Source organism: Manis pentadactyla, chromosome 17 (assembly GCF_030020395.1).
Source record: "Manis pentadactyla isolate mManPen7 chromosome 17, mManPen7.hap1, whole genome shotgun sequence".
In the NCBI taxonomy this organism is placed as follows: domain Eukaryota; kingdom Metazoa; phylum Chordata; class Mammalia; order Pholidota; family Manidae; genus Manis; species Manis pentadactyla.
In genome coordinates, this window is record NC_080035.1 from 7,182,260 (window position 1) to 7,205,019 (window position 22,760).

The 22,760-nt window shown below is 37.8% G+C and overlaps 1 protein-coding gene across 2 annotated transcripts in view; it reads right to left on the bottom strand.

Annotated features, from left to right (window-relative positions):
• Positions 1-22,760, bottom strand: part of FNDC3A (fibronectin type III domain containing 3A) — a 193,955-nt gene that overhangs the window by 100,454 nt on the left and 70,741 nt on the right. For both annotated transcript variants that reach the window (XM_036904142.2, XM_036904152.2), the window contains exon 3: positions 8,991-9,066. In XM_036904142.2, the coding sequence (XP_036760037.2) occupies positions 8,991-9,066 (76 nt within the window). The remainder of the gene's footprint in view (positions 1-8,990; positions 9,067-22,760) is intronic.

The following is a 22,760-nucleotide window of genomic DNA, read 5'->3' on the forward strand; positions in this document are numbered from 1 at the left end:
ATCTGAACAGTTCCTCAGTCTTTCCTTGACTTTTATGATACTCACTTTTGAATAGTACAGGCTATTTTGTAGAACATCTCTTGATTTGGGTTTGTCTCCTGCTACCTTGTGTTTAGATTCAGATTATGCTTTTTTTGGCAGAAATGCTACAGAAGTGACATCATGCTCCTCTTAATGCATTTTATAAGGTAGCACACAATTTTGATTGCTGCCACTACTGAATGGAGTCTGCCCGGCTTCTCCACTGTGGAGTTCTTTATTTTGGCCTTCAATCAGTAAGTATTTTGCAGAGAAGTACTTTTAAACTATGCAAACAGTCCATTTTCCATTAAATCTTCAATTTATTCATTCATGTATTTATACTTTTGTGGGCAAAATCAATATTATGATGCTCAAATTGTGCATTTTGATAGTACAAGCTCATTCAAGCTAGCTACCATGTTCTTTTGAGGTGTCTCCATCCATTCTGAGCACTTCCTTCCTTCTGGGATAACAGTATGCTAGTCTCATCTTGTACTTTCCCTGCACCAGACAGAAATGTTGGATTTTTCTGATTGAATGGCCATAGGGATTCATTCTGGATTTCTCCCATTACACATCTAAACTGCTTCTCTAACAGTAAGAAATCCAGTTCTCATAATTCTTAATAACTGTTTCTTTGATTAGGTGATGATGGCATGTTTTCAATATTTATTGAAAACAATTTGAAAAAAGATATAAAAGTAAATCTAAAGTGTATGTTCTACTAGAATCTTATACCTAAGAGGTACCCAAGTATAAAAATTTATTTATTTTTATGAAAACATAACTGACAAGAAATGCAGGCAAAGTTTATTGAGTTACTAGTTGTCTTCTCTGTGCTATACTGCCTTCCCTGTGATGCCCCTACATTATGGGTGCTAATCATAATATCCCTTAATCCCCTTCTCCCCACCCCACCACCCACCCTTACCAACCCCTTCCCTTTGGCAACCGCTGGTCCCTTCTTGGAGTCTGTGAGTCTGCTGCTGTTTTGTTCCTTCAGTTTTGCTTTGTTGTTATACTCCCCAAATGAGGGAAAGCATTTGGTACTTGTCTTTCTCCAGCTGGCTTATTTCACTGAGCATAATACCCTCTAGCTCCGTCCATGTTGTTGCAAATGGCAAGATTTGTTTCTTTCTTAGGGCTGAATAGTATTCCATTGTGTATATGGACCTATGTACCACATTTTCTTTATTCATTCATCTACTGATGGACACTTAGGTTGCTTCCGTACCTTGGTTACTGTAAATAATGCGGCAATAAACATAGGGGTGCATGTCTTTTTGAATCAGGGACCTTGTTGTCTTCAGGTAAATTCCTAGGAGTGGAGTAACTGGATCAAATAGTATTTCAATTTTTAGTTTTTTGAGGAATCTACATACTGCTTCCCACAAAGGCTGAACTAATTTACATTTCCACCAACAGTGTAGGAGGGTACCCTTTTCTCTGCATCCTTGACAGCATTTGTTATTCCTTGTCTTTTGAATGTTGGCCACCCTAACTGGTGTGAGGTGATATCTCACTGTGGTTTTAATTTGCATTTCTCTGATTATTAGCAATGTAGAGCATCTTTTCATGTGCCTGTTGGCCATTTGAATTTCTCTTTGGAGAAGGGTCTGTTCATATTCTCCACCCATCTTTTAATAGGGTTACTTGCTTTTTGGGTGTTGAGGCATGTGAGCTCTTTATATATTTTGGATATTAACACCTCATCAGATAAGTCATTTATAAATATATTCTACCATACTGTAAGATGCCTTTTTGTTCTGCTGATGGTGTCCTTTGCTGTACAGAAGCTTTTTAGTTTGATGTAGTCCAATTCGTTTATTTTTGCTTTTGCTACTACCCTTGCCTGAGATGTGTTCAGGAAAAAGTTCTTTTGTTTATATTCAAGAGATTTTTGCCTATGAGAGTTTTATGGTTTCATGACTTACATTCAAGTCTTTGATCCATCTTGAGTTTACTTTTGTGTATGGAGTTAGACAGTAATACTCTTTCATTCTCTTACATGTAGCTATCCAGTTTTGACAATCCCAATTATTGAAGAGGATGTTGTTTCCCCGTTGTATATCCACAGCTCCTTTATTTTATATTAATTGACAATATATGCTTGGGTTTATATCTGAGCTCTCTACTCTGTTCCATTGATCTATGGGTCTGTTCTTGTGCCAGTACCAATTTTATTACTGTGGCTTTGTAGTAGAGCTTAAAGTTGGGGAGTGTAATCCCCCCAGCTTTATTCTTCTTTCTCAGGATTGCTTTGGCTACTGAGGGTCTTTTGTGGTTCCATATGAATTTTAGAACTATTTGCTCTAGTTCGTTGAAGAATGCTCTTGGTATTTTGGCAGGGATTGTACTGAATCTATAGATTCCTTTAGGCAGGATGGCCATTTTGATAATATTAATTCTTCCTATCCATGAGCATGGGATGTATTTCCATTTATTCGTGTCTTTAATTTCTCATGAGTGTCTTGTAGTTTTCAGGGTACAGGTCTTTCACCTCCTTGGTTAGGTTTATTCCTAGGTATTTTATTCTTTTTGAATCAATTATGAATGGAATTGTCTTCCTGATTTCTCTTTCTGCTAGTTCATTGTTAGTATATATGAATGAACAGATTTCTGTGAATTAATTTTGTATCCTGCAGCTTTGCAGAATTCAGTTATTAGATCTAGTAGTTTTGGGGTGAATTCTTTAGGTTTTTTATGTACAATATCATGTCAATTGCAAACAATAGATATGTAGTTACTGCCATTGTAGGCTTTAGATTCATAGTTACCAAAGGTTCAAGGGCAGCTTCTTTACTATCTAACAGTCTGACTTAACTCGCTTATTACTCTATTTCAAATATAATCAAAAGGTTTTTTCCCCTTCCCTTCTTTTTCTTCTCCACTCTTTATATATTAGGTGCCATATTCTGTACTCTGTGTGTATCCCTTGACTGACTGTGGGTAGTTGATTTAATTTTGCATTTACTTAGTAATTAATTGGTGTACTTCCTTTACTGTAGTTTTTTATCGCTGGTGACACCTATTTAGCCTTAGGAGCACTTCTATCTAGAGCAGTCCCTCCAAAATACACTGTAGAGACAATTTGTGGGAGGTAAATTCCCTCAACTTTTGCTTATCTGGTAATTGCTTAATCCCTCCTTCAAATTTAAATGATAATCTTGCAGGATATTATTGGTTCAAGGCCCTTCTGCTTCATTACATTAAATACATCATGCTACTCCCTTCTGGTCTGTAAGGTTTCTGCTGAGAAGTCTGATGATAGCCTGATGGGCTTTCCTTTGTATGTGATCTTTTTTCTCTCTCTCTCTTGCAGCTTTTAATACTCTTTCCTTGTCCTTGATCTTTACCATTTTAATTATTATATGTTTTGGTATTCTTTCCAGGGTCTCTTGGTGTTGGGAGATCTGTGCATTTCCATGGCCTGAGGGACTATTTCCTTCCTCATACTGGGGCAGTTTTCATCCATTCTTCTCTCTCTTTTTCTTTTGGTACCTCTGTAATGCGAATATTGTTCCATTTGAATTGGTCACATAGTTATTATTCTTCCATTCCTAGAGATCCGTTTTTCTCTCTGTGCCTCAGCTTCTTGGTATTTCTGTTTTCTAATATCTTATTTCACTTACTGTCTCCTCTACGTCATCTAATATGCTTTTAAATCCCTCCACTGTATGTTTCATTTCAGATACTGTATTTTTCAAAGTTTCTATCTCTTTGTTGAACTCATCCCTGAGATTTTGAATATTTTTCTGTAGCTCCATGAGCATGTTATTTTTATGTTGCAGTCTTTATCAAGAGCATTGGTGATTTCAGTTTCACTTAACCCTATTTCTGGTGTCTGATGGATTGTGGTTTGTAGAAAATTCTTTCACTGTTTCATATTTCTAATAATTACTATGGAATAAGAGCTTTGTGTAGGCAGTCACCTCTAGTGCCCAGAAGCTCTACTCTCTGGAGCTGCTGCCCTGAATCTGGAGCAATGGTGGAGTTGACAGGTGCATAGCACCAGCGCCTGCTGGGAGTAAAGAGCTCTTTCCTACCTTCCAGCGACAGTGCCTGCCTCCACTGTCAGATCCTCTTGGCTGAGAGTGTGGGGAAGAGCCTCTGCATTAAACCCTTGTAGCTGCTGTAGGCAGGGCCGCCCTCTGACTGGTGTGGTGCGATGGCAGTGGTAGCAGATGTGTGGACAGGTGCCTGCTGGGAGGAAAGAGCCACAGGCTGCATATCACAGTGGGGGGTGTCAGTGCTGCATTGTCAGCCAGGCAGATGGAGTGCCTGAAGCTCCTGAGTTTCCAACCTGCTGGGCTGAGTGTGCTGGCATGATTTTGTCCATCTGTCCTTTCTCCTGAGCAGCAAGCTCTCTGTAATCCTTGCTCCTTTAGCAGCCCTCTCGCTGTTGGGAAGACTTTCAAAGTGCCCACCTTTCTTTTGTCTCAGTGTGGCCAGATGTGGGTACTTGTTCTCCATAAGTGGCTAGACTCTGTCTCTTTTAATATTCTACCTGGGTTTCTTTTCCAGCCCCTATAATCAACAGGGCACCCACAATGTGGGTTCATGTTCCTGGAGCAGATCTCCAGGGGTAGGTGTTTAGCACTCCTGGGCTTCCACTCTCCCCCTCTCCATTTCTCTTCCTCCTGCCTGTGAGCTGGGGAAGGGGAGGGCTTGGGTCTCGCCAGATCATGGCTTTGCTACTTTATTTTTCTTTATTTTTTTTTAATTAATTGATTTTGTTGTCATTAATCTACAATTACATGAAGAATATTATGTTTACTAGAGACCCCCTTCACCAAATTCCCCCCACAAACCCCATTACAGTACTGTCCATCAGCAGAGTAAGATGCTGTAGAATTGCTACTTGTCTTCTCTGTGTTGCACAGCCCTCCCCTTGCCCCCCCCGCGACATTATACATGCTAATCGTAATGTCCCCTTTCTTTTTCCCCACCCTTATCCCTCCCTTCCCACCCATCCTCCCCAGTCCCTTTCCCTTTGGTAACTGCTAGTCCAATCTTAGGTTCTTTAATTCTGCTGCTGTTTTGTTCCTTCAGTCTTTGGGTTTGAGGAGAGTCTCTTGTAAGCAGTATAGAGATGGGTCTTGCTTTTTTATCCATTCTATTATTCTGTGTCTTTTGATTGGTGCATTCAGGCCATTTACATTTAGGGTGACTATTGAAAGATATGTACTTATTGACATTGTGGGCTTTAGATTCGTGGTTGCCAAAGGTTCGAGGTTAGCTTCTTTAGTATCTTACTGTCTAACTTAACTCACTTACTGAGCTATTTTAACACTGTCTGGTCATTCTTTTTCTCCCTTCTTATTCCTCCTCCTCCGTTCTTTATATGTTGGTTGTTTTATTCCGTGCTCTTTTGTGCTTCCTTTAACTGCTTTTGTGGGTAGTTGATTTTATTTTCTGCCTTTAGTTAGTATTTGGTTGGTCTGCTTTCTTTGCTGTGATTTTATTTTCTCTGGTGACATCTATTTAGTCTTAGGAGTGCTCCCATCTAGAGCAGTCCCTCTAAAATACCCTGTAGAGGTGGTTTGTGGGAGGCAAATTCCCTCAACTTTTCCTTGTCTGGGAATTGTTTAATCCGTCCTTCATATTTAAATGATAGTCGTGCTGGATACAGTATTTAAGGCCTCTTTCATTGCATTAAATATATCATGCCATTCTCTTCTGGCCTGTATGGTTTCTGTTGAGAAGTCTGATGATAGCCTGATGGGTTTTCCTTTGTAGGTGACCTTTTTCCTCTCTCTAGCTGCCTTTAAAACTCTGTCCTTGTCCTTGATCTTTGCCATTTCAATTATTATGTGTCTTGGTGTTGTCCTCCTTGGGTCCTTTCTGTTGGGAGTTCTGTACACTTCCATGGTCTGATCGATTATTTCCTCCCCCAGTTTGGGGAAGTTTTGAGCAATTATTTCTTCAAATACTCTTTCTATTCCTTTTTCCCTCTCTTATTCTTCTGATACCCCTATAATGCGGATATTGTTCACACAGTTCTCTTAATATTCTTTCATTCCTGGAGATCTTTTTATCTCTCTCTGCATCAGCTTCTATGCATTCCTGTTCTCTGGTTTCTATTCCATCAATGGCCTCTTGCATCTTATCCATTCTATTTATAAATCCTTCCAGAGACTGTTTCATTTCTGTAAGGTCCCTCCAGACGTCTGTAATCTCCCTCCGGACTTCTTCCCTTAGCTCTTGCATATTTCTCTGCAGCTCCATCAGCATGGTTATGAGCTTTATTTTTAATTCTTTTTCAGGAAGACTGGTTAGGTCTATCTCCTTTTCAGGGTTTGCCTCTGTGATCTTGGTCTGTATCAATTTCTTCTGCCTTTTCAGGGAGATAGATATATTTGTGGGGAGCTGGTGCATGTGTTCGGTAAGAGAAAGTCGCTTCTTGCCAGTTTATGGCCTTCCTCTCCTGGGAGAACAGCGGCCTCTAGCGGCTTGTGCTGGGCAGCTGCATGCAGACGGGGCTTCTGATCTTGCCCGGCCGCTATGGAGTTTATTTAGCTCTGCAGTTGCTGTGGGCGTGGACTGCCTCAGGCTGCTGCTCCAATATGGCGGAGCCGCGTCGGAGGGGGAATAGGCGGGAGGCTGTTTATCACAGTGAGGGGCCTCCGAGCTGTGCTGTGGGGGTTCAGGCACCCAGAGTGCCCCAGGATTCGCAGCTGCTGGGCTAAGTGTCCCAGGGTGCTTTCATCCAGCTGTGGGGTCCCTGTCCCTTTAAGACTTTCAAAAAGCACTCGTTTTTCTTTGTCCCAGGAGCACCGGCCTCAGGGACCCGCTCACAGGTCTTACTGTCCTCTTTCCCTAGTTTCCAGCACCCCATGCATGCCCTGTGTCTGCGCTCTGGTGCAGATGGCTAAGGCTGGGTGTTCAGCAGTCCTGGGCTCCCTCTCCCTCCTCTTCCAACTCCTCTCCTCCCACCGGGAGCTGGGGTGAGGGGTGCTCGGGTCCCGCCGGGCCGGGGCTTGTATCTTACCCCCTTCGTGACGTGCTGGGTTCTCGTGCGTGTGGATGTACTGTGGCTGTTATCCTGTGTCTTCTGGTCTCTCTTTTAGGATTAGTTGTATTTGTTGTGTTTTCAAAAATATATATGGTTTTGGGAGGTGATTTCCGCTGCTCTAATCACGCCGCCATCTTGGTTCTCCCCCCCAACCACTGGCTTTGCTACTTTATCCTTTTCTGTGAGGTCTCTTTTCTCCAGATGTAGGCAGTGTGTTGCAGTGTTTGGGTCACTCTTCCAGGATTAGTTGTATTTGCTGTATTTTTGTGTTATATGTGGTTTTGGGAGGAGGTTTCTGCCTCACTTCTCATGCTGCCATCTTTTTCTCCTCACTTCACCTGGTTTCTTTTAAGCTCATTATATGTGCACCCTTCCTATTTGTGAAGTTACCTTCACAAAGTATTTAAATTAACTTAGAGAAAGTGCTAACTGTAAGACATGTAAGGTTTAGATGGCAGGTTGAAAGTTTTAATTTTAATTATTGAACTAATTGCTTCTTTGGGAAGAGTAAGGTCTATTTCTTTTTTGATTAAACAGGTTAGACAGTCCAATTAAGATGGGGGGAGTACCATAAGTCTTGTTTACTTAAGACAATCTTAATGGACAACAGTTGCCTTGGAGTAATTGCGAGGGTCCCCTTTCACTCTCAGACTATCCGGGTTTGGATGATAAAGCATATGGTCAACCTACTTCTAACAAGCTCTTTTTAAATTAAAGTGACCACTATCAGTTAAGTACCCAATATGTGGGAGGTCAAGGACCAAAAGGGATACAATGAAATGTCACAAATGGTACCTGCCTTTAAAGTGCTTAGAACTTACTTGGCAAGAGTGAATAAGTATTTCAATTTAAACCTACACAATTTAAATAGCTTTTAAGAACACAACTAAAAAATGATATTACAAGAAAGTACATAGTTACTTGCTAAATGAATGGTACAATAATTGGTATTACAGGGTTTTACAGGAGATGGGGGTCACTTCTTATTAAATAATTAACACTATTTTCACCCACCACCACCATTAATTGAGTGTCTTAATGTGCCAGGTGTGGCTTAGGGTGTTTGCAGGCACATTAGTCAACCTTCACAATTATCCTATGAGGTGTACTATTGTTCATGGGTGGGGCAGAGGAGGCCGTTACTGATGAGAAAGGTACATGACAGAAAAGTTCACACAGCTTTAAGTGGCAGTTGGAATTTCAACCCAGGTTCTCTAATTCTAAAGCCAGTTACCACTTATTTCTTCAAGTACGGAGGTGGGTACAAACTTGGGGTTGATATTGCCCTCCCACCTGGGGACATCTGGTGATATGAGCCAAGCTTTAGGGTATAGCATTTTGTAAGATAAGTCAAGGTGTTGGCTTTCTAGGGGCTTTTGTTCTAGCAGAGTAGAACAACATCTTGGTGATATTTTTGTTTGTCACAAATGTGTGTAGGAGGATGCCTAGTGAGTAGTGTACAGGGATGCTCACCAAAGAGATAATATCTGAGCTCAGTCTTGAAGTATTGATAAGATTTATATAAGCTACAGTGGTGGTGCTAAGGTGAGTTCTAGATAAGAATAGTAAAGAAAAGTACAAGACAGAGTCAAAAGACAGTGAATAAGCCAACTTAACAAGAATAATGGGAAATAATATTGAAGAGAAAGTGAAAACAAGAGTAGGAAAATCTAATAATCTTTTAAAAAGACTAAGGAATCTGAACTGGATTCACTGAAGACTTCTGAGAAATGGAGTGACATGAACAATATACTATAAAACTAACATTAAGCAAAAAACCAGGGCAAAAAGACTGATTAGGATGCTACTGCAATAGTTAAGCCATAAGGTATTCGTTCAGTTTGTGCTTTGGTGTGGTGGCAGTGAGAAAAAAAAGGAAGAAATCACAAGCATATACACTTTCATGTATCATAAGTTTTTATCTTGTCTCAGGTGATAAAATTACCATTCTTACCTGTAATGCACTGAAACTGTCCATCTTCTCTTCTTATTGTAAATGCTTCCCCTGGGTTAACTTGTACAAGAATAACCTTAAAATGAGGGGAAGAGGTATTAATCAAAACAAAATAAATAGATAATAGAGCAAATAATAATAATCAAAACAGAGATCAATATATCAAAATATTAAATGTTGCTAGCAGGAGTCTGGATCATACTGAAGCCAAAAGTAAGGGAATAAAAAAAAAAGACAATGGTAAACTTTTACTGGGAAGTCAATAAATTTAACTTGAAACAAAGATGGAAGTCAAACCAGAGTATGTGGATCATCTATGCTTAGTTCATCAGCTGCTAAGTATTGTTTTTCTAAAGATTAAGTATAAACTGAAAGGTAGAGCATACCTGAATTACTATGACATTTCAGAATTATAGCTGGAAATGTGTTAAATTAATTCTATCATTTTAAGCAGTTTTCTTTTCACTACATAGGTAATACACACTAATTTTTTAAAAACTGAATTATCATTGATATACAATCCTATGTTGGTTTCAATTATACAACATGGTGGTTCAACAGTTACCCGTATCATTAAATCCTTACTCCTTCTAGTGTGTTCACTATCTATCAATGTAGTGAGATGTTACAGAATCATTAACTGTATTCTCTGTGCTGTACTACTGTTTCTGTGACCAACTTACATTGCAACTGTGAATTACAATGCCCCTACACACTAATTTTATAACATTTTTAAAGCAGAAAACTGGGGGGGAAAACCTGATGTTCTTCTATGATAAGCATTGTTGGCATCCTGATTAATTTCTTAGTCTTGTTCTCTATACATAGGCTTCATTTCCCCCCTTAAATACAGATGTACGATCTCAAATTCTGTATTTTTTAAAACCTTACTATTATAAAAGAAAGTAAGTAAGAAGAAAACTAGAATGAGTGGAAAACACAAAATAAACCCAAATTTATTAATAAAACAAAATATTAATAGATTAAGCTTGCTATTAAAAAAGAGAAAATAAAATTGGATTAAAAAATATTAGAAAATTCCAAACCCAGTATTATGGTAGGCTGCTTTAGTACCTTTCTCAGTGATTAACAGAACAAGTAGACAAAAAATTTATTTGGAAGATGGGAGATCTGAACACTACCATTAATAATGTTGACCTAATGCTAATGGCCAAGTAAAGAATAATGTACCTAACAATCAGAAAATGTACATCAAGCACCTAAGGAATTGAAATGAAAATTACAGGAATGGACTATAGAGAACATCATAAATCATGTCTCACCAATTTTAAAGAAAGTATTATATGCCTTCTATGTACAATTAAATTAGAAATCAGTAATTTTTAAGTCTTTGCAAATTTTAAAAAGGTTCAGTAATTTGTGGGTTAAGGAAGAAATCACAATGAAAAACAAAAAATAAACAGAAATGAACTGTACCCAAAACATTATAAATTAAATCCTTGGAATGCAAAAAATTAATAGTGTCCAATTCAGTAAGTGAGAAAAGGCAGAGCTAATTCAAAGAAAATAAAAAAGAAGGAAACAAAAATAAGGGCAGAAATACAGAATCAAGAAACAAAAGAAATGCTGGATGATGAGAACAGAGCTCTAACAAGAATCAGAATAAAAGAGAACCAAGGGACAAAAAGCAAGAGGAAAAAGTAGACACCTTTTCCAACCTCGGGATTTTTTTCCCTCAAGAAGACTCTCAAACCTTGGGATGTTTTGTGAAAGCAGGTGGCTTTAAAATGTACTTTACAAAATCTAGGAACTTCTCCCTCTACACAAGTTTTATGTAGGGGAATATTAAAATCATAGCTCCTTTTCCAAGATCTTTACCAGGCTGGCTCCTTATTACTGAGGTATCTTAAGTATCACTTCTTCAGAGAGACCTGCCCTGAGGTATTTGGTGAGTTGTTTACTGGGCATTTTCTACTCTGCTAGAACAAAAACCCCCAGAAAGCAAACACCTTGACTTATCTTACAAAATGCTATACCCTAAAGCTTGGCTCATACTAGGTTTTCAATAAAGTTTTGCTCAATGAATAAACAGCTCAACAGTGAGGACTGGGAGGTATATGGCATTCATTCATTAAACAAACATTCACTGAGGTCTTTTATGTGAAGCTCTATTCTAGGTAAAGGGATTAAAGTAATAAACAGACAAGAACATCTGTTTTCATGTTATTGCACAGAAAGTTACAGGATTAAGCTATGCCAGTAATATCAATTGAGATAGTTATTTTTTAAAAGACTAAATGAAAACATGGGTTGATTAGAAAAAAATCATCATGTACAGATATATGTATCACTGAAAATCACTTCACTGTTGACAACATCACATATCAAACTAGGGCTACTTTATAATAAAGGTGCCTACTTGAATTCTAAGCACACTCATAGGTTTCTGGAAAATAATCAACAGATGTTTCTGCTCAGCTTTAAAATGCATGTATCTTCAAATTACCTGGATTCCTATGCCATTTTACATTCATCTGCACAAACACAATAGAACTTTCCATACTCTCATTAAAAACAATAGTACAATGTGATGAAGAGAAAGAGAAGCACTACAAAGGATAAGATTAGTTAATCTATTAGTAATAAAATATGTCAAAAAACTGTTTACAGCATAATATAAATGATGCTAAATTAGCATCCTGATATATATTATATAATTTAGTGACCACAGTCTTGTAAACAAGGTAACTCTCAGAAGTGTGACAGGTGAAGAACCCTGGTTAATGACCCATCATTTGTGGTTCATATCACTGGTGTTCCTATTAGCATAGGGCTATATTACAGAGCACATTTTACAAATCAAGTACCACAAAAAAATGATTATGTAGTACTTTATTGGACTTTAAAAATGAAATTCTTCAGTATCTTCAAATTTCACAGAAACAATCACACTGTTAGGTCTGTACTTAATCTCAAATGCACTGCTGATCTTCCAATTCTTAACCCCTTTGAAAAAATCAGAGTTCAGACCTGACAGTTTCATTGCACTCTTCATAAAAGCACTCAACTATATTTTTCTTCCCCACTACGTTTCTTTCACTTAAATCCCTAATAGATTTGGTGCCATGATCAAGACCTCACTCTACTGGTGCAATAGTTCAGCCAGGCTTTGTTATCAGTTTTCCTTTGTCATCCTTTATTGCAAATACTGGCAACTTCTAGTACTAGTTTGAGTAAATAATGTCAACAGTGGGTGAGGAGACAGTTGGTAAAAGCAATTATCTGAGTATCTGCTAACAGTTCAGCTTCAGAGCAAATATATCAACAGAGATATATAGAGCTGGTGAACACTTTAAGTGTATTCTGAACTTAGACATTCAGTAGTGCTAATATGTATTATTACATTTTGAATAACAGATAAACATATGTTTGAAAGATGTTTTGGGTATGTTACCTACCACCAAAGGGCAAATTAGCATTGACAATAACTGTAAAAAATACAGTATCATGAAGAGTTTTAAATTATGCTTAACAAGTAGTGGCTATGATGTTACATGAAAATAGTTTACAAAAATGTTACATTAAAAAGTAATGCAAGAGAGAGGTGGAGCCAAGTTGGCGGCGTGAGTAGGGCAGCAGAAATCTCCTCCCAAAACAATAAATATTTTTGAAAATACAACAAATACAACTATTCTTAAAAGAGAGACCAGAAGATACAGGACAACAGCCAGGGTACACCTACATTTGCGAGAACCCAGAGCCTCACGAAGGGGGTAAGATACAAGCCGCAGCCCGGCGGGACCCGAGCGCCACCCCTAGCCCAGCTCCCTGGTGGGAGGAGAGGAATCGGAGTGGGGAGGGAGAGGGAGCCCAGGACTGCTAAATACACAGCCCCAGTCATTCGCACTGGGAGTGCAGACACAGAGTGCATGGTGTGCCGGATACTAGGGAAACGGAACAGTAAAACCTGCGAGTGGGTTCCCACAGCTGGTGACCCTGGGAAAAAAGAAAACTGAGTGCTTTTTGAAAATCTTAAAGGGACAGGAGCCGCACAGCAGGACGGAAGCATCTGAGCACATTCAGCCAAGAAGCTGGAAATCTTGGGGAAATCCAGGCGCCATAAACCCCTGGGTGGCAGTGCAGCTCTGAGGACTCTCACAGCGATAAACAGTCTCCTGCCCATACGACCTCGAGCGTGGCACCGCATTAGCAGTGCAGCAGCCTGAGGCCGGCCACGCCCACAGCAGCTGGGCAGAGCTTCCTCCACAGCAGCCCCGGCAAGAATCAGAGACCCCAGCTGTGTGCAGCTGGCCAGCACAAGCCGCTAGGGGTCGCCATTCTCCAAGGAGAGGAAGGGGAGGAGCAACCGGGAAGAGACATTGTTCTCCCAGCTGACACACGTGCCAACTGCCCATGACTGCCTCTATCGCCATGAAAAGGCAGAAGAATCTGATCCAGACCAGAATCACCCAGACATCCTCCCCTGAGAGGGAACTTGGGGAGATAGACTTAACCAATCTTCCTGAAAAAGAATTCAAAATAAACGTCATAACCATGCTGATGAACTTGCAGAGAAATATGCAAGAGCAAAGGAGGGAGAATACAGGAATAAAACAATCTCTGGAAGGACTTAAAAGCAGAATAGACAAGGTTCAAAAGGCCATTAATGGAATAGAAATCAGAGAACAGGAATGCAGAGAAGCTGATGCAGAGAGAGATAAAGGGATCTCCAGGAATGAAAGAATACTAAGAGAAATGTGTGACCAATCCAAATGGAAAAATATTCGCATTATAGGGGTACCAGAAGAAGAAGAAGAGAGAAAAAGGGATAGAAAGTGTATGTGAAGAAATAATTGCTGAAAACTTCCCCAAACTGGGGGAGGAAATAGCCTCTCAGACCACAAAAGCACACAGAACTCCCAACAGAAGGGAACCAAGGAGGACAACACCAAGACACATAATAATTGAAATGGCAAAGATCAAGGACAGGGACAGAGTATTAAAGGCAGCCAGAGAGAGAAAAAAGATCACCTACAAAGGAAAACCCATCAGGCTATCATCAGACTTCTCAACAGAAACCTTACAGGCCAGAAGAGAATGGCATGATATACTTAATGCAATGAAACAGAAGGGCCTTGAACCAAGAATACTGTATCCAGCATGATTCTCATCTAAATATGAAGGAGGGATTAAGCAATTCCCAGACAAGCAAAAGTTGAGGGAATTTGCCTCCCACAAACCACCTCTACTGGGTATTCTAGAGGGACTGCTCTAGATGGAAGCACTCCTAAGGCTAAATAGATGTCAACAGAAAAAATTAAATCACAGCAAAGAAAGCAGAACAATCAAATACTAGTTAAGGGCAAAAAACTAAATCAACTACCCACAAAAGCAGTCAAAGGAAACACAAAAGCGCACAGAATAAAACAACATATAAAGAATGGAGGAGGAGGAATAAGAAGGTACAGAAATCATCAGACTGTGTTTATAACACCTTAATAAGTGAGTTAAGTTACACAGTAAGATAGTAAAGAAGCTAAACTTGAACCTTTGGTAACCACGAACGAAAAGCCTGCAATGGCAGTAAGTACGTATCTTTCAATAATCACCCTAAATGTAAATGGACTGAATGCACTAATCAAAAGACACAGAGTAACAGAATGCATAAAAAAGCAAGACCCATTTTTATATGCTTCTTAGAAGAGACCTCAAACCCAAAGACATGCACAGACTAAAAGTCAAGGGATGGAAAAAGATATTTCATGTAAACAGGGAGAAAAAAGCAGGTGTTGCAGTACTACAATCAGACAAAATAGACTTCAAAACAAAGAAAGTCACATGAGATAAAGAAGAACATTACATAATGATAAAGGGCTCAGTCCAACAAGAGGATATAACCATTATAAAAATATATGCACCCAACACAGGAGCACCAACATATTTGAAACAAATACTAACAAAAGTAAAGGAGGAAATAGAATGCAATGCATTTATTTTAGGAGACTTCAACACACCACTCACTCCAAAGGACAGATCCACCAGACAGAAAATTATTAAGGACACAGAGGCACTGAACAACACTCTAGAACAGTTGTACCTAATAGACTTCTATAGAACTCTACATCCAAAAGCAACAGGATACACATTATTCTCAAGTGTACATGGAACATTTTCTACAATAGACCACATACTAGGCCACAAAAAGAGCCTCAGTAAATTCAAAGAGATTGAAATTCTACCAACCAACTTCTCAGACAACAATGGTATAAAACTAGAAATAAATTGTACAAAGAAAGCAAAAAGGCTCATAAACACATGGAGGCTTAACAACATGCTCCTAAATAATCAATGGATCAACAACCAAATCAAAAAAGAGATCAAGCAATATATGGAAACAAATGACAACAAAAACACAAAGCCCCAACTTCTGTGGGACGCAGCAAAAGCAGTCTTAAGAGGAAAGTAGCAATCCAGGCATATTTAAAGAAGGAAGAACAATCCCAAATGAATAGTCTAACATCACAATTATTGAAACTGCAAAAAGAAGAACAAATGAGGCCTAAAGTCTGCAGGAGGGACTTAATAAAGAACAGAGAATAAATAAATAAAATTGAGAGAATAAAACAATGGAAAAAAAAATCGATGAAACCAAGAGCTGGTTCTTTGAGAAAATAAACAAAATAGATAAGCCCCTAGCCAGACTTATTAAGAGAAAAAGAGACTCTACACACATCAACAGCATCAGAAATGAGAAAGGAAAACAGAAATATAAAGAATTATTAGAGAATACTATGAAAACCTATATGCTAACAAGCTGGAAAACCTAGGAGAAATGGACAACTTCCTAGAAAAATACAACCTTCCAAGACTGACCAAGAAGAAACAGAAAATCAAAACAGACCAATTACCAGCAATAAATTGAAGTAATCAAAACCTAACCAAGAGCAAAAGTCCCAGGCCAGATGGATTTATCACAGAGTTTTATCAGACATACAGAGAAGACATAATACCCATTCTCCTTAAAATTTTCCAAAAAACAGAAGAGGAAAGAATACTTCCAGACTCATTCTATGAAGCCAGCATCACCTGAATATCAAAACCAGGCAAAGAACCCACCAAAAAAGAATACTACAGACCAACATCCCTGACGAACATAGATGCAAAAATACTCAACAAAACATTAGCAAACTGAATTCAAAAATACATCAAGAGGACCATACACCATCATTAAGTGGGATTCATCTCAGTGATGCATGGTACAACATTCGAAAATTCATCAACATCATCCACCACATAAACATAAAGAAGGACAAAAATCACATGACCATCTCCATAGATGCTGAAAAAGCATTCAACAAAACTCAACATCCATTCATGAAAAAACTCTCAACAAAATGGGTATAGAGGGCAAGTACCTCAACATAATAAAGGCTATATATGAAAAACCCACAGCCAACATCATACTGAACAGTGAGAAGCTGAAAGCTTTTCCTCTGAGATTGAAAACAAGACAGGGATGCCCACTCTCCCCAGTTATTCAACATAGTACTTGAGGTCCTAGCCACGGCAATTAGACAAAACAAAGAAATACAGGGAATCCAGATTGGTAAAGAAGAAGTCAAACTGTCACTATTTGCAGATGACATGATACTGTACACAAAAAACCCTGAAGACTCCACTCCAAAACTACTAGAACTAATATCAGAATACAGCAAAATTGCAGGATACAAAATTAATACACAGAAATCTGAGGCTTTGATATACACTAACAATGAACTAATAGAAAGAGAAATCAGGAAAACAATTCTATTCACAATTTCATCAAAAAGAATAAAGTACATAGGAATAAACCTAACCAAGGAAGTGAAAGACTTATACCCTGAAAACTATAAGACACTCTTAAGAGAAATTAAAGAAGACACTAACAGATAGAAACTCATCCCATGCTCTTGGCTAGGAAGAATTAATATCTTCAAAATGGACATCCTGCTCAAAGCAATCTACAGATTCAATGCAATCCCTATCAAATACCAACAGCATTCTTCAACAAACTGGAACAAATAGTTCCAAAATTCATATGGAAACACCAAAGACACCGAATAGCCAAAGCAATCCTGAGAAGGAAGAATAAAGTGGGGCAGATCTCACTCCCAACTTCAAGCTCTACTACAAAGCTACAGTAATCAAGACAATTTGGTACTGGCACAAGAACAGAGCCACAGACCAGTGGAACAGAATAGAGTCTCCAGACATTAACCCAAACATATATGGTCAATTAATATACAATAAAGGAGCCATGGACATACAATGGGGAAATGACAGCCTCTTCAACAGCTGGTGTTGGCAAAACTGGAGAGCTACATGTAAGAGAATGAAACTGGATCACTGTCTAACCCCATACCCAAAAGTAAATTCAAAATGGATCAAAGACCTGAATGTGAGCCATGAAACCATAAAACTCTTAGAAAAAAACATAGGCAAAGATCTCTTGGACATAAACATGAGTGACTTCTTCATGAACATATCTCCCTGGGCAAGGGAAAGAAAAGGAAAAATGAACAAGTGGGACTATATCAAGCTGAAAAAATTCTGTACAGCAAAGGACACCATCAATAGAACAAAAAGGCATTCTACAGTATGGGAGAATATATCCATAAATGACAGATCTGATAAAGGGTTGACATCCAAAATATATAAAGAGCTCATGCACCTCAACAAACAAAAAGTGAATAATCCAATTAAAAAATGGGCAGAGGAGCTGAACTGACAATTCTCCAAAGAAATTCAGATGGCCAACAGACACATGAAAAGATGCTCCACATGGCTAGTCATCAGAGAAATGCAAATTAAAACCATAATGAGATATCACCTCACACCAGTAAACATCGCCATCATCCAAAAGACAAACAACAACAAATGTTGGCGAGGTTGTGGAGAAAGGGGAACCCTCCTACACTGCTGGTGGGAAAGTAAGTTAGTTCAACCATTGTGGAAAGCAGTATGGAGGTTCCTCAAAAAGCTCAAAATAGAAATACCATTTGACCCAGGAATTCCACTTCTAGGAATTTACCCTAAGAATGCAGCAGACCAGTTTGAGTAAGACAGATGCACCCCTATCTTTATCGTAGCACTATTTACAATAGCCAAGAAATGGAAGCAACTTAAGTGTCCACCAGTAGACGAATGGTTAAAGTAGTGGTACATATACACAATGGAGTATTATTCAGCCATTAGAAGAAAACAAATCCTACCATTTGCAACAACATGGATGGAGCTATAAGGTATTATGATCAGTGAAATAAGCTAGGCGAAGAAAGACAAGTACTAAATGATTTCACTCATATGTGGAATAAAAGAACAAAGGAAAACTGAAGGAACAAAACAGCAGCAGATTCACAGAACCCAAGAATGGACTAACAGTTACCAAAGGTAAAGGGACAGGGGAGGATGGGTAGGAAGGGAGAGAGAAGGGTGGGGGAGAAGAAAGGGGGCCTTACGATTAGCATGTATAATGTGGGGGGGCACAGGGAGGGCTGTGCAACACAGAAGAGACAAGTAGTGATTTTACAGCATCTTACTATGATGATGGACAGTGACTAATAGGGTATGTGGGGGGGACTTGGTGAAGGGGGAAGTCTAGTAAACATAATGTTCCTCATGTAAATGTAGATTAATGATACCAAAAAAAAAAAAGTAATACAAGAAGGTATAATTAAAATGCCACTCATTAAAGCTATAAATATGCCTAGTATACTCATTAATGAAGAGTACAAAAACATAGAAAAATGTAATTAAAATTTAATGCTCCTTAAAGTCCTTAATAAATAATAAAAAAGATATAATGGCTTAGAGAGGTTATGGAAGAAAGAAAATTTTAGAAGATTAAATATAAGCTTACTTACTTAGGAAAGAAAATACACTTCAAAAAAAGCAGGATAGCAGGAAAAGACATATCTGGAGTAGAAAGGACAATGGGGCAAAGATACCAGAGACTAGCAAGAGGTGAACATCTATCTCTAAGCAGACAGCATAGAGCTCAGGAAGTCAGAGGTGAAGAAGTCCTGAGATATCATTTAGTTCCATCCAGACTGATTTTTTAAAAAGTAAACTAAAATGATTATTTGCACTATTGAGAAAGTTACTTGAATTTATAAAACCATTTAACTAACTACTCTCTAATATGGTAAACTCTCAGTGCATTTAACTTAAAACTCAATTTACATCAACTAACTGCTTAAAAGTGAGGTAAATTCAAATAAGCATTTATAATAAAAAATATAGGACAACCCTGTAATCTGAACTACTGAATAAAGGTGACAAAGTTCATTTACACTTTGTCTATACTAGTAAACTTTATTCATATGTCAAGGCATAATTATTCACTATAACATCTGCATATATTTTAAAGGGAACACAATAATGAGTGAACAATATTTTAAAAACAAAAACACCTGGTTATAAATTATACTTTACTACTTAATTTTAGACTGCTACTATCCACTGCTAAATGTAACTCTGAAAAATTATTTTGCATTTCACACATAATACCCAGCTGAAGGTCATCTGTTTCAATTTTACTTAATTGCTGTCAACCTAAGTTCTTATGTATAAAAGGGGGTAAGAAAAATAACAATTTTACACCTGCCCCACAGCACCATCCAAGTTATAAAAAGATGTGCACTAGATAAAAGGGAATACATTTTGGAATCAACCTGGGAATTTTTCAAAATACTGCATAGACATTTAGGTCTGCCTCCAGTGGTCCACGAGTTTATTTTTCCCTTAACCTGAATCTGAAGTAAATAATCAGTCTTTCTAATGTAATTACTCTTAAATTCCTGAGATGGTATTCAGAAAAACCATGCTATTATTTATTGTTCTAGGGAGTATCACCACTTTAAATCCTAACAGATTCAGATGTAAGGTACGGCAAATATAATCACTGAAAAAATGAAGAGAAAAATGGTATAGTCTCTAAAGGGAGAAAGAAGTTATTCTAAGTGATTTGTTCTGGGCAGATAACAAAAATTTACCCTTTTGAATTTAGGAAGTAATTTAAGTTTGTTTCTGTAAAACTAACAGTTCAAATTCTTATTTTGAGGGATATATAGTAAAATATTTAATGGTTTTAAAAAACATTAAAAACATCTATTATTGTTTTCATTTTATAAAAAATGTATATTTTTAAAGGGGGTGGGGGAGAATGTTACATAACTCATGCTAGGCAGACCTTGTTATTAAGAATCCATCTACTCTAGTAACTTCCTCCGATTCATACATTCACAAGTGCAGGGTACATATATAAATGTACAAACACACAAATCCATGCCTCAAGGGCTGGGAAGGACTAAAAGTTATTGGGCATGCAGTTGGGCCTCTCATGGACTCATCCAAATAGTTCAACAGGTAGGCAACTGGCTCAATTCCTTCTCTGGTCTCTAATTTTACAGAGACCAGAACCCTAAAATCTTAAGAGTCATATCTGACTTTAAAAGCAAGAGAAATCTGAGGTGAGGGTAAGCAAAGTGGGAAAATGGATGACGCTAAGAACACCCAAACACTTTTGGCTAGAGTTGTCTGTCACTGCAAGAGTCCAAGGACCCAGGGCAGCATCTACCACTGAAGGGGGAGGGATGTGCTCTGTGTGGTTTAGAGTTCCTAGTAACAGGGTAAGACAGTAACAGTAAATGATAATCTTGGGGTCATGGAAAGAACAATAAGAAAAAATAAAGATTTGGAATTTTCAGAGAAAGTATTAATTTCTAAAAATGTGTCCTTATATATTTCATAAAAAATAACCCACAAAATCAATATAATCACTGAAAAAATGAAGAGAAAAATGATTATGGATGGCATCAACCTCACAGATAAAATTTTCTCCTCTCCATCCCAAAGCAAATGTACCTTGAATTCTTCATTCTGTATTAAGACTGACACTGTTAGGTCTGAGGAGAACCAAACAAGCACCTCATATTTCTATTTCTAAAACTCAAAAGAGGGTTTAGCAGACAGAATAAGTAAATCAACTCAGAAGTCAAAAACATATATTCATGTTGTCCAGTATTTACAAATGTGTTAACTTGGCTATCATTAGTTTGTCAATGCTGCCATAAAAAAGTGCTACAGACTAGGGGACTTAAACAGAAACTTGTTTTCTCACAATTGTGGGAGCTTGAATTTCAAGATTAAGGTGTCAGTGGGGTTGGTTTCTTCTGAAGCCTCTTTTCTTGACATGTAGATGGGCCATATTCTTCCTGTATTTTCATATGGTCTTTCCTCTATGTCCTAATATCCTTTTAAGGATACTAGTAGAAGGGGAAATCTGCTGAATTAGGGCCTACCCTAATCACCTCATTTTATCTTAATTACTTGTTTAAAGACCCCGTCTCCAAATATAGTCACATTCTGAAGTACTGAAGTTAGGCCTTCAGTATATGAATTTAGGATGAGGTGAGAAAACAAAACTCAACCCATTTCAGCAATCCTCAAATTACGGAAAGCCCATGAACAAAATTGGAATGCCTAATCCTTTTCTCCCTTATCTAACTGCTGCTTCATGTTTGCTCAAGGGTGCTAACTTAATGAGGTTGATTTAAAGTAATAAAAGAAAAAAATCCTTTGGGCCTATACCCTTGAATAATAGTTAACATGCCTTTAGCAATATAGCTACAACATGAGTTATTCATAAGGCTTTAGTCTGTTTATTTTTAAACAGGTTAGAGAAGTTGAACCAATGTTTGTTGAATTAAGTACTACCATTTCTAAATAACTCCTAAATCTTTTGCTCTGGTTTTGAGACCAGAGCTAGCTGATAGAACTTTCTGTGATGACAAAAATGCTGTATATTTATGCTGTCTGATATGATAGTGTCTAGCTACTGTACCGCCATACATGTGGTCTGGTTAGATATAGAAGTGCTACATTTGAAATCTGACTAGTGAGAATGAGGAACTGAATTTATAATCTTATTTACTTTGAATTAGTTTAAATAGCCACATATGTTAGATTCCCCAAGCTCCAAAATTACTTTTCCAGCTACTTTCTGGATTTATTCACTTTGATAAATTGCAGGTGCTTCAACTCCATTATGTGAAAATTTGGACTAGCTTTCTGAGTTTTCTGAGAAATTAAGCTGGAAAATTCATCTCATCAATTCACAAGGAAGTCTGAATTGTTTATATATCAAAGTGTTATTACAATGACTTGATTCTAAGAACTTTGCATCAAGCTTTATCTGCACTTGACTAGATCCTATCAATCTGTAGATTGTTTGGCTGATGTAGTGTATTTCTGCAGTCTAAACGGAGATGGCTGAAAAGAAAAAGACAACTACCAAGCTAATTAATGAATGTGAACTTAGCTTTTAGTCCTATGAAGGGTAATAATCTGCAATATTAAATTAGAATATATATATTTATATCAGCATACAGATAACTGAGACCTGTCAACTGTCCACCCACTTATTTGACAAGTAATTTAATGAGCAACTGCTATATAACAGGCACTGTTTATAGGGTTGCAGTAAAAGGATGAAACAGTGGGGGAGAGAGTAACAGCAGTAATAATGCTAAGACAGAAAAGTACAGGGTATAACCTATGATAATTAGAAAATACAATTTTTTTTCTGGTTGGGCTCATTTGTCTTCATAATTGCTTTATAGAAATAAAGTATTGTGATAGAAAATAAAATATGGATGAGGAATCAAGTAATTCTGGATCAAATCCTACTCTGATTTAATAAGTGTGTGGCTTTTAGGCAAATTACTTAAACTCTGTGAACTTTAGTGCCTTTTCTTCTAAAATACAGTG